The sequence below is a fragment of the Streptopelia decaocto genome, assembly GCF_964273445.1.
Source record: "Streptopelia decaocto genome assembly, chromosome: 6".
NCBI lineage: Eukaryota > Metazoa > Chordata > Aves > Columbiformes > Columbidae > Streptopelia > Streptopelia decaocto.
The window spans coordinates 43827671-43843981 of NC_138660.1; the positions used below are offsets into that span (position 1 = coordinate 43827671).

At 36.7% G+C, this 16311-nt stretch overlaps 1 protein-coding gene across 1 annotated transcript in view; it reads left to right on the plus strand.

Annotated features, from left to right (window-relative positions):
* The window catches only part of CCDC141 (coiled-coil domain containing 141), a gene marked incomplete at its 5' end in the record, with an annotated part of 70975 nt that extends 55249 nt beyond the window's left edge, over positions 1-15726 (plus strand). The window contains 6 exons of the mRNA XM_082054901.1: positions 2475-3358; positions 5314-5486; positions 13163-13317; positions 13416-13545; positions 13640-13805; positions 15490-15726. Of these exons, the coding sequence (XP_081911027.1) occupies positions 2475-3358; positions 5314-5486; positions 13163-13317; positions 13416-13545; positions 13640-13805; positions 15490-15616 (1635 nt within the window). The 3' untranslated portion in view covers positions 15617-15726. The remainder of the gene's footprint in view (positions 1-2474; positions 3359-5313; positions 5487-13162; positions 13318-13415; positions 13546-13639; positions 13806-15489) is intronic.
* Positions 15727-16311: the final 585 nt, after the last annotated feature.

A 16311-nucleotide genomic window follows, 5' to 3' on the forward strand; every position in this document is an offset into this window, starting at 1 on the left:
ATGCAAAACAGCAAATATCAGATGTGAAGTATGGCAACTGCAATGCCTCCACCCTTTTCATCACTCCATACTTCACTTTAAGAAGCAGCAAGTTCTTCTCACTAGAGCTTTTCTGTCTTCCATTTCCATATTTTCCAAGGAAAGACCTGGCCCATCCCCAGCCTCCGGTCTAGTGGGCCAGCAATCTCTTATTTTGTCTATACTTCTGCAAGCTATTTCTCCAGTATTTTTCACCCTCTAAAAAGTGGCCTAGACCTTCTTGTGGCACATTCATCCTCATTCTTCTTTGATCCTAGATGGCACACCAGGACCGAAAGTCTCCATGCTGCCAAAGCCCACCTGCCAGCTTGCTCACTCACTGCCCACTTGCCATTCTTTTCCCTAGAGACATTTTCCAGCAATGTCTGAAATAACTCTGTTTAGTTCTGTGGTCTCCAGATGAGGTGACCATGAACCTGACAGCACATCCCTGCAGTAACCTCCTAGATTAGTCACCGGAAGATTCCTACATCGTTGTGACCTTCCTGTAGTTATCCAAATGTGTGCCACTTGTGTGTGCCTGTGCATAGACTTCTCAGACAGACAGAATGAATCTAGAGCATAGATTTCATTTAGACAGTAGAGACTGACTATTCAGAAACTTTGACCTACATTTTCAAAATACACCTGCTCAGAATTTAACATCGTAAATAATTTTTCAGCTTATTATTTAATTAAATTTGCTTTATTATTTTTTTTTTAGTGCAAGTCAGACCAAAAAAGCCAGAATTTTCTACTTAAGGGCCTATTGTAGCTTTATTTAAGAAAGACTTTCAAATTTGGTCAGGTTTATAACTGAGAGAATTGCTTAGAACAGTGCTGATAAGGTTAAAAGAGCTGTGTGACAGTCAAATTTGCAAACCCTAGAAAAATATATTGTATGAGTGTATTGGAATCAATGCTTAAAAATAACAGTTTCTCAGGAATAGTTTACAATTAAGTAGATCCCCCAGCCCGCGCCCCACCCCCCGCCCCCCCCGAAAAAAAAAAAGTACATGTGCAGAAGGAAGAAGTAACTTAGTAAGAGGAAAAATTGACACATTTCACCAAGCTGGAGAGTCAGTCATAATTTGTCATGTTTGTATCCATGGCATATTCACACAGAAAGACACACTGAGGATCAGACTTCATCAGGGGATGCCTTGGGAAAACACATTTAATACCTAAACTTGAACTTTATCTTACAACTGAATTGAATTATGTAGTAAAATAGACATAGTAAAATCCCAGCTTTCTTCCAGTCATTCATTCATGGGTCTGGTACAAGTAACATGGCTTTGAAACTACAAGTGTATTAATTTGGAAAAGCATCTATATTAAAACTACCATATCTAGAGCACACGTGAGGTTCTATTGCTTTTTATTTTTATTTTGTTAATTTTGTGCACTGATTCTTAGGTTATATTTGAAGCAATAAGGCAAAAAGAAAGCCAAAATGAATGTGCCACTGTATTTTTGTACTGGACACTGCCAGAGAGACCTGGTTTAGAAAGCAGTGACATCTGGTGTATTATCCAATTGATTTGAGTGAACAGTTTAAAAGTGATAGAAACATTGTTTAGTTGATTGCATATTTTTGTATAGAACTCAACAATGACATAATAGCATAAGAAAACATTATGAACACCTTTGAGAGCCCTTGCATAAATGAAATAAGTTTGAATAGGTGAGTACACATTTATATAAAAATCAAGAGGCAGAGAAGTAATTAATAAATCAGATAGTGTCTTTGGTGATTTGTGGTTAAAATTAATGCACTAATGCCACCTCCAATTCTTCTTGAAGTAAGATAAGAGGAATTTTCTTTTTTATTCAGGATCCAAGCTAACATAAAAAGAAATTTAATGTTATTGTCTGTTAGTGTTTGGACAACATCTTGAAGCAGCTGGCAAAAAATGAGGGAAATATAAAATGCTTGGAAAATATCCTAAAGATGATGGATTAATTCTGTAACACTTTAACATGACTGGTGACTCAATTTCTCAAAGAATCAATGTTCAGTAACTTGACTATTAATGTATTTTTACTGCTATGTAACCATGTCTCATTTAGATGTAATTAGGGCACCTCCTCCTCTAGCTTCCCCTTGCAAATGCTCTTATAGGCAGAACCTACAGGTTGTCCTTTGTTTCTAGAAAGAAGTACTTTTCCTTTATTTTTGCTGTTATAATAAATGCTTATATATAATTGTAATAACATCTGTTAGAACCTATCCAAACAGTTTGAAATTCCAGTTAGCTGCTGCAAAATTTTCTGCTCAATTAGCCTTTTCCACATAATTCCTCCTGCTTCTCAGAATACATTAAGCTTAATTAAGAAGAAATATTTCAAATACGGTTGCTAGCTGCTGCATGAAAAGGGGATGCTTAGAATGACACTCATACTGTCTGTTTTTCTTCTTCTTTCCCTTCTCTTCTTTCCCCTCCTAATTTAAGGAGAGGAATAAATTGGCTGATATTCCAGTTATCTGTCCAGCTGGTGAGGATCTTGTTTCTCAGGATACAGAGCTGTCATCTTCAGCCAAAGAGGATAGTTTACAGACTGAATTCCTGGCAGAAGAAATACCCTCCGGAGATGAATATGAGTGTATATCACCTGATGATATATCTTTGCCACCGCTTTCTGAGACACCAGAATCCAACTTCTTACATTCTGAAACAGAGCTAGAAGAGCAATGCTGTTGTAGTTCTCCTAGTCTGCATGTCAGTTCCTATAGCTTGCAAACGCAGAAAACCACTAGTATTAAAAAAGTGATGGAAGAATCTGATCTCTTAACAAATTCTGCTTATGCTGATGCTACAAATAATATAACGGAAAGCTCATCAGATCATTCTCAGTTTTGTGTCTCTTCAACAGATTCTGGTCCAAAAGTCAGAGCAGTATCGCCTTTGACTTGTAGCTTGCAAGGAATATCTGAAGCTAGCACTGCATCCTGCACTATAAATGCCAAACCTGTATATAGCATGATAAGTGAAGTGTGCAAAACACATTTGCAACACCTTGAACTTCACAAAAGCATGGCAGAAACACAAGAACAATTGCATGACTTGAATAACTGTACTAAAGCCCAGGACAGGCTGCATGCTTTGCCTGATGCATTCTCAGGTTTTGTGTTTCAATCAGACACTACCAGAAGCAGTCAGAGGCAGATGGTCACCCGAGAAGAGATTAAAAGTTCATCAGAAAAGAACAGCATGGTCAGCCTAACTGGACAGGCGCCTAACTTCTCCCAGCTTCTGTCTAACAAAACCGTCATGGAAGGTTCTCCAGTAACTTTGGAAGTAGAAGTAACGGGATTCCCAGAGCCTACACTGACATGGTGGGTAGCTTATAATGAGAAGTAGTAAATATACTTATTAGCAAGACACTCTGAACCCCTTATAACCATATCAGTTAATCTATAGACTAGAATAAATGGCTTGTATCCTTCCTACTCCACACTTCTGCATGATTCCCACTTTCAAAATTGCTTTTGACAATTAACCTACTTGAAACAATCTCTCTGTTTTTAATTTTATGAATAATGAGAGCATCACACTACTGAAAGCATATCCAATGTTTTTTAAGCAAATACATCATATAGTTTTTATATTCTGGAATATGACATTCCACTTGTTCAATAGTTTCTTAAAACAAATGCACAGTCCAGATTTATTGTTAAGTAAATTCACTTGCATTTCTCAGCATCTTAGCACTATATATGGACAGACAAACACATACATGTGTGTGCATGCTAAAATATTTATGTAGTCACTATGTATACACAGACACACACATATATATGTGAGAGTTGGTTGCTGAAAACTGGAGAGAAGTTACAGTTTAAAAAACAAAAACAACCCACAAACTTAGTTGTCTACACTAAGAGAAACAGTTTTGTATTATACATTTGTGTGCATTCTCTGTCTCCGAATTGCTTTATGTCTAATTGGTTTGCTTTATACTGCGTTTGTGAGAAACACGGATAATGTAACATAAACATCTTTTAAGATGACTTTTTAGAAATTTCCTGCCAAAGGGAGAAGGGACTAAAGAAGGACAGGTTTTCAAGATTTTGGTGGTAGTCTTCTATGTGTTGGCTTATTTTCCCAAGATTTTACCTCATTTGCCATTTCTCCACTTATTCCATTAGATTTCTATAATGGAGGCCTTTCTTTTAATGTATTAAAATTAGATATGCCTCTTACTGGAAACATTTTGATATTATTATTACACGTCTAAAGAAACAGGCAAAGCATAAGCTTTTAGCAAGCTGAATTTTATTGTATGACACTGAGAAAAATACTGGACACTGCAACTTTGGTACTATGCTCTGATGGGATCAATAAAGTTCCTTTGTTTCAAATCCTGATATTCTACACATTGAAGAGTATTATTGGTGCAACAAGAGGTACCTTTAGTTTTATTTTATCATGAGAAAGCATTAATTTAGCTGAAAAACATATGCACTGTTGATATATGGTCTTTTAAATAATAACATTCAACTGAAAGCATTTTGAAAATTAGAACTTTATGAAAACAGAAAAAATGTGGGGTTTAGTAATTAGAAATTCACCAATACCGGGTACTTTGTACTGATATAGACATTTTATTTGGTATGCGTGTGGAAAAGCATTTCTGTGTTTGTGTTAAGTTAAATGTAGCTTATGCTGAAACATCATGAGGCAAGAAGAGCCAGAATTTTCTCTCACATCCAATATGTAAATCAGGAGTCAGTACCAATGCACGGTGACAGATTCTCAAGTGTTATAGTAAGACACCCTTTCTCTGAAATGACTCCAGATGCATTGTTCTACCCCATTTGATGATGTGAACTAAGTTAACATGAAGCTCATGGGGTGGAGGAACAGGTCCTTGGCTGTTCTTTATACTGAAGGCACAAGTTCAGAAGGTTTGTAGGTTGCTTGTGCATCTTAAGAGCTTATTCATGTGTTGAATGCAAATTGACTCAACACCTTACTGGCAAAAATGTTTCAGCACAAACCTGAGGGCCCAGGCCTTCATGCTACTCTCCAATACTGCAGTGAGACAACTGTGACTTGTCCATTGAAAACCATTTTCAGAAACATGTTTTCTAGTGGTAAGAATGTATTATCCAGTAATTTGAGTTCTTTAAATATTCATCCATATTTAGATATATCTTTGAAGAATGAGAGCACTGCAGTGAGTTCTATGTCTTGCTGTCCGTGTAGTGTTATACAGGTCTGAATTTGCGAAGTTCTGCTTGGCATATCGTGATATAAGTCTGACTTGAAAACTGACTCTCTGCTTCAGGTACAAGAAGGGCCAGAAACTGACTGCAGATGAGCACTTAAAGCTTTTACAAAAGGAGACAAAGCATACTTTGTTCATTCAGAAGGTGTGTGATAAAGATGCTGGCCTCTATGTTGTTCGGGCTAAAAATGTGAACGGCACTGTCTCATCAAGTGCCATTCTCCACGTGAAAGGTAACAGGCCGCCTATTACAAGAATAGACTGGATAATGCTGTGTGTCATCTATATGAGCATATCACTAATTTACTGGCTATTCACAAAGTAGGTACAATATTTACTGCACTGGACTTAATTGTCACATGCTAAGACAACTTTACATTTATTTTCTTACCCTGCATCTTTCACAACCTGTACCAAAACACTTTTATGTCACACTTGATATCTTGCTTGTTTCTTTTATACCAGTCTTACATGCTTATTTTCCTTTCTCACAGTGATGTTGAGATTAAAAAGTTGCAAAGATATTCTAGAATCTGAGACAGGGTTTTGTTTTCTAAAATGTTTGCATTATCAACTGTTGGAAATATTTTAACGGTTATAGGTATTAAATGTCAAGATACAGCAAGGTAGTGTGCTCAGATCAACGTATATTTTATGATATGCCTTTTTTTGGGAAGGGGTTTGGAGGGTGTTGAAATGTTTTTAAAACGTGAAATATATTATTTCCAACCACATTTTTCTCATATACTTACAAAAAATTATTTGAAGGATAAAGCTTCTTAGTAAATTAGTGATTCCACTGGCACAGATCAGATTTAAATCTTTTTCAGCCCAGCAGATAGTCTCCACAAATAAAAGCTGCAGTAGTTCCAATAGAATTGTGGCTGTCTGCACTAAAAAGATTTGGCCCAGAATCATCAGGATTTGTGTAAGTGGCCCCTAACATACAATAGACCAAAGCCCCTAAATGTTTAAAAATGAGACATTCCAGCGTACCAATCTGCTTAGGTAGATGCTTGTGATACTTTTTCTGCCTTCTAATAAAATTAAAGATATAAATATTTCTAATAAAGTACTAAATTTTTAGGGTAAGACAAGTAAGATAAAAGATTATGAAGTGAGCATTTGTGCGTGTTTAAAATTAACATACTGATTTCAAACAGAACATACCAAATTGTGGCAATACTCAAAATGTTTTCACACACACAAAAAATTTGGCTTATTTCAGTCAAATAGAATTCTCTTATAACTTCAAAGCGGTAAATCCAAACCAGAACTTTGTTCACCTACTTATTGCATTTCATTCTTGACAAGGACAACCACAAATATTATTTTTTGTTGAAGTAATAATTTGTTCAGGTATTTTATAACAATGACATAGTGGGGCCAGTGGGAGATTTCATTTATAAATCTTTAAATACAGCTTAATTCTTTAGCTCCAGTACTTGTATTTGTACAGAAAAAAACAGTTGACAAACAGCTACACAATTTTTCCTGAGTCTTTGATTTGCAACTTTCAAATTACAACTGTGTTGGTGTGGAAAATTTATAGAAAGGAAATACTTACTTTCTCTTGCATAATTTGGCAAAATGAAGTAAGCCTTTTACTGCGTAGCATGCTATGAGCAGAATATATATTGCAAATTGCCAGGGGTCAGTGAGATTGAAGACTGACATTTAGATATTTTGGCCCAGTGACTGCAACTTTATTAAAATTCCTGTAACTTTGAAACAGGAGATGTTCTCAAGGAAATATAACCTCACAGCAATACGAGAGGGAGCAGCAGGAGGAGGTGGTGAGGAGATGGGGGACCAAAGTAAATCCTAACTAAAATTGCTATTACCCTTAATGAACAGCTTTAAGTTCAGTCATCCCAAAAGATGTTGATTCATAAGAATTCTCTTGGGGTATAAAAATCATCTATTTTCCAAAAGTGTGCTTTCCATTTTACAATAAAGCTAATTTTAATCGTTAGTACAATTTTGAGTGTTTCAGTTTTCATAAAAGTAAAACTTAGTGAGTTTGTGCCCTTGTGACTTTATGTATGGTTGTTATAAACATACAACAAAAAAAAGCTATGTTAGAAAGCTGACTTGGCATAAACAGTGCATTAAGCAATATCGTGGCAAGAACAAACGAAATGTCTCTTCTACATGTGCTGTAAGGTTTTCCCTGCTGCAGAGCTACCAGTGCTTGCTAACTTTATCCTTGTCATGAAACTCATTTTCTACTTGAAAATGCATCTTCTAGCTGATGTCTGCCCTTCAATTTCATTTTTGCTAAGATTTGCTATCATTTAAAAATTAAAGTAATCATGGATGTTCTTTTGATTTGTCTTCTGTTTTTCTGAGTAACTTTAGATGATACTCAGGTCACTTTTTCAGTCATTTTTCCCTTCCTTATTGAGGCGAGGTCTGTGCATATTAAAAAAACCCAGAGTGCAAGAAGACATGTTATCTTTCCTCTTCTGCCTTTCCTCTGCCAGAATTAGGCCTTCAAATGAACCATTAGCTGTCATAAGGCTTGTGACAGAAAGAGTCATTGTAGATGTACAGATGCTGGGCTCAAAGCTGCATCTCTCTTTTAACTGGTGTATCCTTCATCTTGAAAACTACAGCAAGTTCAGTGCTAGAATGATCATCATTCTGCCTTTTTAATACGGTCAGTGTGTGAGTTCAGAGATGTGCATTTGACCTTTTTGTTGGAGGAGAGCCATTTGTTGAGCAAAACAGCACTGCGAGGTGAGTCTCTGTCCTTCAGAAAGCAAGGTAAGAGATAGGGTTTCAGTCCTGCTTGGAAAAATTTGTTCCAAACTCACTTGAAGTTCTATCAAAGCAAGAGAAAAAGACATGAACTTTTCCTCATGTCAGAGAGCAGGAATTGGAGGGAGCTTGGATCTAGACTTGCAGCTGGATCTGATTGCTTGTCGGCACTTACTGAAAGACCTCTCAGTATTTATGACAATCTCCAAGTTAAAAAGGCAACAAACAGACACAGAGCTACTGGATGAGTGTACACAGATCATGGGAACAAATTCTTTCCCCTCCCTTGTAACACTTGCTGATGTACATCCAGGCTCATGGGGCACAACAAGGGAGCAGACCTTCTCCCTCATACACGTTTCTGTTAAATTCATTTAACAGGCTTTAGAACAAGTGGGAGAAATCACAGCTACTTGCTTACCTGAGATTTGACAGCCAGAGTACAAGTACAGTTTAAAAAATTGTGTGACAGTAAGAGATGCAGCTTTGAATCCAAATGAGATTTATTCCTTTTCATCTTTTTATTAACATTATTTAGAAGCTAGCCAGTGATGTAGCCTTTTATTGATGTTTGGCTTACAATCCCAGTTCCAAATGTAACAAGGAGGATTGTCATCTTTTCTCTAAGAGTTAAAGAGAAGTCTCTGAGAGAGAGTAAATTTTATTCCAGCATTCACTAGTCTGTGTTGCAAATGACTATGAACAAGCATATTCTGCCTTTAGTAAAATTCTGAGTATGTATCATGTGTGTATGTCTAACCAAGTATAGTTATGTTTTACCTTCTTAGCAGAAAAACATACAATACTGATTTTTTTTCTTCTGAATTATGGTTTAAATAGTGCATGAAATGACCCTTGTTACTCGAGTTCTTATTTTCCTTATCTATTTTTCTATTTTTCATCATATTTTGAAAGTACTGTTGATAGTTTAAGTACTGAACAAGACATGAAAGTAGTTTATCTTAATGGACTTTTTCAAGGTGTTGCTATTTGAGACTTGATTTGGGGTTATATGCTCCAGGAAGGCTTTTTAGATGAGAAAGCTGTATTGACATGAAGCCCCTGTAAGTGTTCACTGCTGTGATGTGGTGTTGAAACAGCACCTGTGCCCAATTTTATTGCCTGGAGAAAAACACTTTTAAGCCACTTCTGCCTAGAAAGTCACTAAAGGAAAGCTGCCCTCAAAACTACAAAAGCAAAATGGTGGTGAAATGCCACACTTGGTGAGCTCAATACTAATTTTCCAGCTTGAACCATAAATGCCTGTTGTAACTGATAAGTCAGGTAGCCCAGATTTCAACAGAGCCTCACATAGAAAAGAAGGTGAATGTACATACATCCAATTATGGCATTCATGCTATTGCTATATAACAGACACTGAAATAATAGAAGGTGAAAACAAACACCTTGTCACTTCTGAGAATGTTGTCATTTTTGCATAGTCAGATATTATAATTAGTAAATGCAAAAAGGTATAAATATAAGGCCAGAAATCACCTTAGCACATCTGTATATCTTAATAAATCCTGGTAGAAGAACACGATAACGTTGTTCATTAAACCTTTTAATACCTTTGTTCATTAAACCTTTTCTCTGATAATTTGAACATTTCTGTGAATTTTAGATTATGTGAGTATGGTATTGCATCTGCTCTAAATCAGGAATAGTTTTAAATGTTCAGATTTAATGGGTATGTGGATGCCAAACACATTTTTAATTGCTGAAAGAAACAAGATTAAGAAAAGAGAGAGACTGGAGATACCAGATATACAGCAGGATACCAAAAGTCTCCTGGGTTTAGTGCTTTGCTTTGTAAACAAAGGTGTAATAATCAGTGTTGACTACTGCTGTGTTGGCAGTCTGGGTTTAAATACTCTTTGTTGAAGGACTGTAATGAATACCCAAAAAATGTTGCTGGAAAATTCCTGCTGTCGTCTGTTCAGATAATCTAAAAAAAAAAAAAAAAAAAAAAACAAAAAACAAAAAAACAGTGATGTAGTCTCATGATATACAAATATTTATCTGAAAGAAAACGACACTGATTTTGTTTCAGGAATAATTTCAATGTAACGCTCCCCCTCCCTCCCCCTTTTTTTTTTGATAGTTCAAGTTGTGCATTCTTTACTTTCTTCTTCTTTTAACCATACTGTAGAAGCAGCAAATACATCTAGGCGTTCTGTTGGTCCAATTCTGCTACTTTCTTGCTTTATAGTCCTGAGTTCCCCTCATCAAAGCCACAGTTTTGAACCTACAGTTACTTCAAGACCCCAGAATCTTTACAGCTTCCCAACTGGTCTCTTAAAGAGCAAACTTAAATCTCAATCTCTGTAGCCTACAATAACAGTATTATACTTAGGCGTATTACTAACCTAACCTCCCTTCCTCCTTCCCCATATGCAGACACTCACTAAGAAAGAAACTAGTCAATGAGGCTGCCTGACTACAAGATGTGGAGTTTTGTGAAGGTGTATTTACACAAGGTGCATAATTTTGGAGGGAAAAAGGATTAATTATTTTCATTTTTCAAAAGAAGTAGCCTGAGGGCTCAGATGTGAGTCAGTAGGCAAAGGGAGGATGAGGCATCCTGCCTCGGTTGGCTTTGGATCAGATGTGTCTGGAGCTGCAATGGAGAAGGTGGATTCATCTCAAATGACCGGTGAGGTATGCCTATTTCTGGACCTCTCTCTGGAGACTTTCCTAGGGTAAGCTGCTAATTTGTATGTGTGTATATCTTTTGTGGCGCAGAGGAGCTCTGCTCAGACTTCCTTTAATGAGGCTATGCTATGTTACTCAAGGACAGTGGAGCTCTGGGTTAGGGATAGTTCAGATCAATTGGGTCATGAGACCAACTTGTTATTCCTTAATAAGATTCCATCTAATTGTGTTAGCAGCTTGACTGAGAAAAAAAATCGCTAAATAACGAAGTGCAGTGTCTTAATCTAGAGCTATGTTGGGTGAATCCAAAGTCTGCCAGCAGCACGGTGTGAATCTCAATCTAGCCTAAATCTTTAGAGGAGATAGGAGGAAGTTGACAAACTTGGTAATAACACATTTCAAGGCATCAGAGACTGGAAATTACTAGCAGAGTTTGTTTCCCTGTTGAGTTCCAGCCTGTGCCTTGAAGTGTTGTAGTACTTTGCACGTACTTCTCCCTTTGCTCTCTAGAAACTAGTCATTTTAGTTTTTACGTTCTGCTGATTTTCTGATACAAAATCAAGGTGGGGTCTGATCATTATCATTATCACTATTCCACTCAGCTATTTTTTTTCTTTTTTTTTTTTTTTTTTTTTTTGTAAATGGTAAAAACTCTCCTGAGATGCAGCCTGACTTCACAAGGTAATACAAACCACAGAAGTAATGGAATCTAGCCAAAAATAGCACAAGGAGCGGCTGATGCCCACTTACTGTTTTTTGCTGGAATACAAGCTAATCACACGCTGTTTGCCAGCTGCCTGCAAAGAGGAGAAAGGCATGTAAGCTTGATTCTCTTGCTAGAAGTGATGCTGCAGATCCCAAATTTCTGTGCTTCAGGTGCATGCAATGCGATGGTGGTGGCAGTTTGCACATGTTAACTTTCAACAGCTAAGAACTGAGTTGTTTGAGCTGCTAGGACTGGCTAATACAGATATTATGTTAGCAGGAGTATGAGAGGGTAAAACTCATGTATTGCTGCTCTGTATTGTGGCCTCAGTCCTGCAGTACATGGGAAGAACATAAAAGCAGCTAAGCTTGAAAGCTTATTGCAAGTAAGAGTTCACGTAAGCAGTGGATTTATTACTATAGTGGGTGAAAATGTCTGCCTCACCATGCTGACAGTCCGACATTTGGCAAAAATAGTCATGGGCTTAATGTATTTGGGTTTAGAAGTGGCTGGGCACCTTGGTGAGATATGCTGATTTTTTTTTCACAATAGCATAAAGAAAAAATTTTTGTCCTAAACTAGTGGAGCAGTGCTGGCATAGCTGAGAGTGGTTTCAAGCTCTGTTATTTATCACACATTTCAGTAACTTTCCATTTCTGAGAAGGCTGGTGATTAGTTTTGTTAAATATCATAGACACATGATGCAATTTAGAGTAAAGAGGAACAAGAAGACATTCTTTATGTGATAGGATGCAAAATGTTCATTTTTGTTGTAGCATATGTCTTTGTGTGTGCTTCTGTTTGTTAACATCTGCTGCTTTGGATTCTCTGTGTCTTAGTCTGAGCTCTGAGGTCATCTTTTTACTGGGGCCCTACAGGTAGAATATAAGTGAAACCTCAGGTAGTACAGTGATCCAATAAATCCAGCTTTACAGCTCATTAAGTTAGGCATTACATGAAGCAATGCTTTGATTCAATACAGACTGATGCTGATGACTGAAATTTCTGAAAACAGTTTTCATGTGTTAATTTGTATCAGCCAGACCTTGTACTGGCTCAGGCATCCTCTGTCCTCTGACAGTTGGCAAGAAGCCTCCACAAACTCACTCTCATGTGCTCTGGTTATTGCAAGAGAAATGCAATTATTTGCCCATGATTGATCGCAATCAGTTTTGTACTGGAAGATCTGGTAGTACACAGTTTCAGTATTTACGATGGCCAAAATAATGATCTTGATCAAAATGGTAGAGAGGCCACTTTCTGGCCTTCATCATTGTTGCAAATATAGATCAATCTTTTTCAATATATACATATATATAATCAGATATAGATACATACTTTTTCAATAACTTTTTGACCAGAAGAGTAGGGAAAAAAAGTGAAGAGTATGATGGACAACAATGCACTAAATTCAAAATTTTGCTCTCGAGTTTGTCACTTTAAATTTGTGTGGAATATTTAATCTTCCACTCTCACTGAAACACAATAATGCACTTGCCTACTACCTACACAAATAACATGGTTCTTTAGCTTTACCATGGTATTAATATCACTATGTTGATGCATGAAATTCTTGGATGTTTAATAGCCATGTGTTTCAACAAACTTTATATAGGTAAAGGATATCTGCCTGCTGTCTTGCAAGCAAGTTATCCTGAGTTCCATGCAGCAATAAAGTCTCTCCTTGTCATGCAATGTGGTGAACTTTATAATTATGAGAATGGATTTTTTTCTTCAGTTGCTTTAGTTGTGCCTTTTAAAATACAATGTATAATTTTTTTTCAGTACAAGGAATACAGCCAAACTTCATACAAAAATTTGGACATACAACTCTACAAGAAGGAGAAGATTTAATCCTGCATTGCACTATACATGGAAAGCCCAAACCACATGTCTGCTGGATGAAGGATGATCTCCAAATGGTATCTGGAGACATCTGTGTATGTTTTAATGTTCTTGAAATACTTCTTAGGAGAAAGATAATATATTTTGCTTTATGCTACTAATAATCTCCTATGTACATTCTGTTGTTTTACAGATTGAGAAATTAGGAGATACCTATTACCTTTTGAAAAGAAGTGCAGTCCTTGCTGATACTGGGAAATATGTCTGTGTTGCCAGCAATGAAATGGGAAAGGCACACTGTTCAGCTTTCATAACAGTGATAGGTGATGCATCCTGGCAGCCGCATGCTTTCAGGCATGTTGTTGCCACATTAAGTGAGCGCTTTGTTTCCATTTACTAATGTGTGTTTTGTTTCAGAGAAGAGAAAACCCACAGAATTTTCAACTGTAACTCAGGCTAAATCAGAATGGGAAGAAGGGTACTTTTCAGAGGAAGTGAATGTCACCACAATTGAGCCAGTGCAAGCCCACGACCCACATTGTGTGCGAGATCAAAGGCCAGTGGTTAAACATCTCCCAGTAAGGTAACTTGCAGCTTATTGTGTGCTACATCTTGTAATACTCTCATAACTGTGTGTATCTTAATTTACAAAGCACACATCAAACACTCCCTAATCCTACACATTTTTGCATAATGTAAATGAAGTCTGACTGCCTTTTACACTTAATTCTTCAGCAGAAGATACACAATTTTGTTAGATGAAAGACTTTGTAATACAATAGAGAATGGGGGTTTTGTCATAAGGTATTTAGTTTAGCAAAATTATTTTTAAAAATCTAGGTATCTTAATCTAGACTTTAGCATAAGATTTGAACAGCTCAAAGAAACATAGTATTCCAGAAGTTCATACGGATACAACTATATAAACATGAAGTTTCAATAACAGTTTTCTCCTAGGCAAGCATCTTATTCAGAAGAATAAGCAGCAGTCCTAATAGCACAGGAACAGTCATTTTTCACTAATTGATTGGAGATTGCAAAACTTCCCACTGTGCGTTTTCAGAAGATTAAATGAGATACATGAAGTGAATAGTCCTTGTGATGATTTCTTGCACAAGGTTAAATCTTGCCTCCTGAATTTAGGCTCTGATAGCCTACTGTAGTTCATGGTGCTAGAACTGCCTGTCTTTTGTGTAATGTATTCAGGGATGAGAGAGTTTTTGTACCCTGTGACCGTTATTAATCTGGTTTATTGTTAGTTCACCGTTTCACTGGAAACATCGGGTAACATGAGGTAATGTAGGGATATAGGTGAGGGTTAGGAGGAGATTGTGCACATCAAAATAAGATTTGCTGTCAGAGGTTTTCAATAGAAAATACCTGAACAATTCTATTGATAATGTTTATTACACAGCTCCAAAATTGGTCAGACTTGGTGAAAAGCTAGTTTAATGATGATACAGTAAAATACCTTGCTTTCTAAAAGGTTTGTGGAGCCATTTAGTGGAAAAGTGGCTCCAGGAGTCTCATGGCTTTAAAGAAGCAATGGTTAATGTGACTTAGGAAAGTGGTTGAAAATCTGTGGGATGGCAGTCAGGTTAGTCTTTCACAGTCTGCTCGAAATGTTAAGTTTACACTGGTCACAAAGAAATTAATTTGTTGTCTAAACGTGTCCACATATTTTCTGCTCTCTTAATACGTAGTGAATTTTATGGCAAAAAGCCACAGAAAAAAGAGCTGTGTTCTTTTGTCTTTAAGTTTATGAGGTTTATCTATCTACATTTAGAGTGACATGTAGAAGGAAAGGAAAATTAGTGCAAAAGCTGTTCTCATTTCGTCATAAGCTGATCCCATGTCCAACTGATCAAGCATTGATTTAATATATTTTTTCAGGTTTTTTTCTGTGTTGCTGTGAGATGGCAGATATTCCAAAGCAAAAAATATCAAATGCAAGATCACGTTAATTTTACTCAGGACACATAAAATGTGTAGATCATGAAGAAAGGTCACATTTCTCCTCATTTTTCTCATCTCTTCTGTTCCTTATAATTAAGTAACCTCTGGTTATTTGCTATTGTCAGCAAGATAAGTTTTAGGATATTTTGTGTTCTGTCTGAAATCACTCTTTATTTGATTTCTAATCTCATATTGTCTCAGGACCACAGAGAACAGCCTATGCCAACCACCATAGTGTTGCTTATGAAAGGGAATGCTGCAGCTGCAGCCATTAAAAATATATGTAATATTAACTGACCTTTCTTAAACAGGTTCAAAGAGAAACTCTGGCTTCAAGCAGTGTATCTTGAACTTGAGAGGCCACAAGAGTTTAGCTTCAATTTGGAACACGATGCTGTTTTTCCCCTGCCTGATGCAGAGGATCAGAAGATGGACTGAACTGCAAGATGCCTGGTTCATGAGGGTGCTCTTGTTGTTTGCTGTGTCCATTAGCAGATATTGGCCATGGATGAGGAGAAGGTGAATTGTTGAGTGCTAATCAATATATATATAGGTTAAAATTTGTATTTGGTTTCTTAACAAATAAATCGTTAATAAAATTCTACTGTGCACAGCATTTATTGGACTGTGATTTCTAATTTCTTGCAGTTTTGTTCTGGTTTGATGGACAAATCTGACAGAAGATGACAATGGAAAAAAGAGCCATTAGCCTTTAAAATTACAGATCTCCTTGGTGATTCATCAGTACCCACTGTTTTGTTCTTCTGCAAATTCCATCAATTCCATCAATAGTTCTTCCTACAAGCTTATGTAGAAAATTCAGGCACAAATGGATTAAGACTTAAAAGAAATGAGTTTATAACCACAGAATTCTTCTGTTTATTAAATACAGTGTTCAATACTTTATTTCTAACAGCTGTGAGACATTTTGAGGAGACTGGACATCAAAAGGAGTGGTTACTAATAGTAGCAAACCTTGTCTAATGGATGCTTAGCACCAAGAATATCTTCAGGGAAGACAGTCTCTTTAAGGCAGAATAATGGAGAAGCCTTCCACTATATTGCTTCTGTTTTCAGGACTGGATTAGTGTGACAAAGTGTCCATTTCCAGTTGATGCAAAAGAAGTGGACTA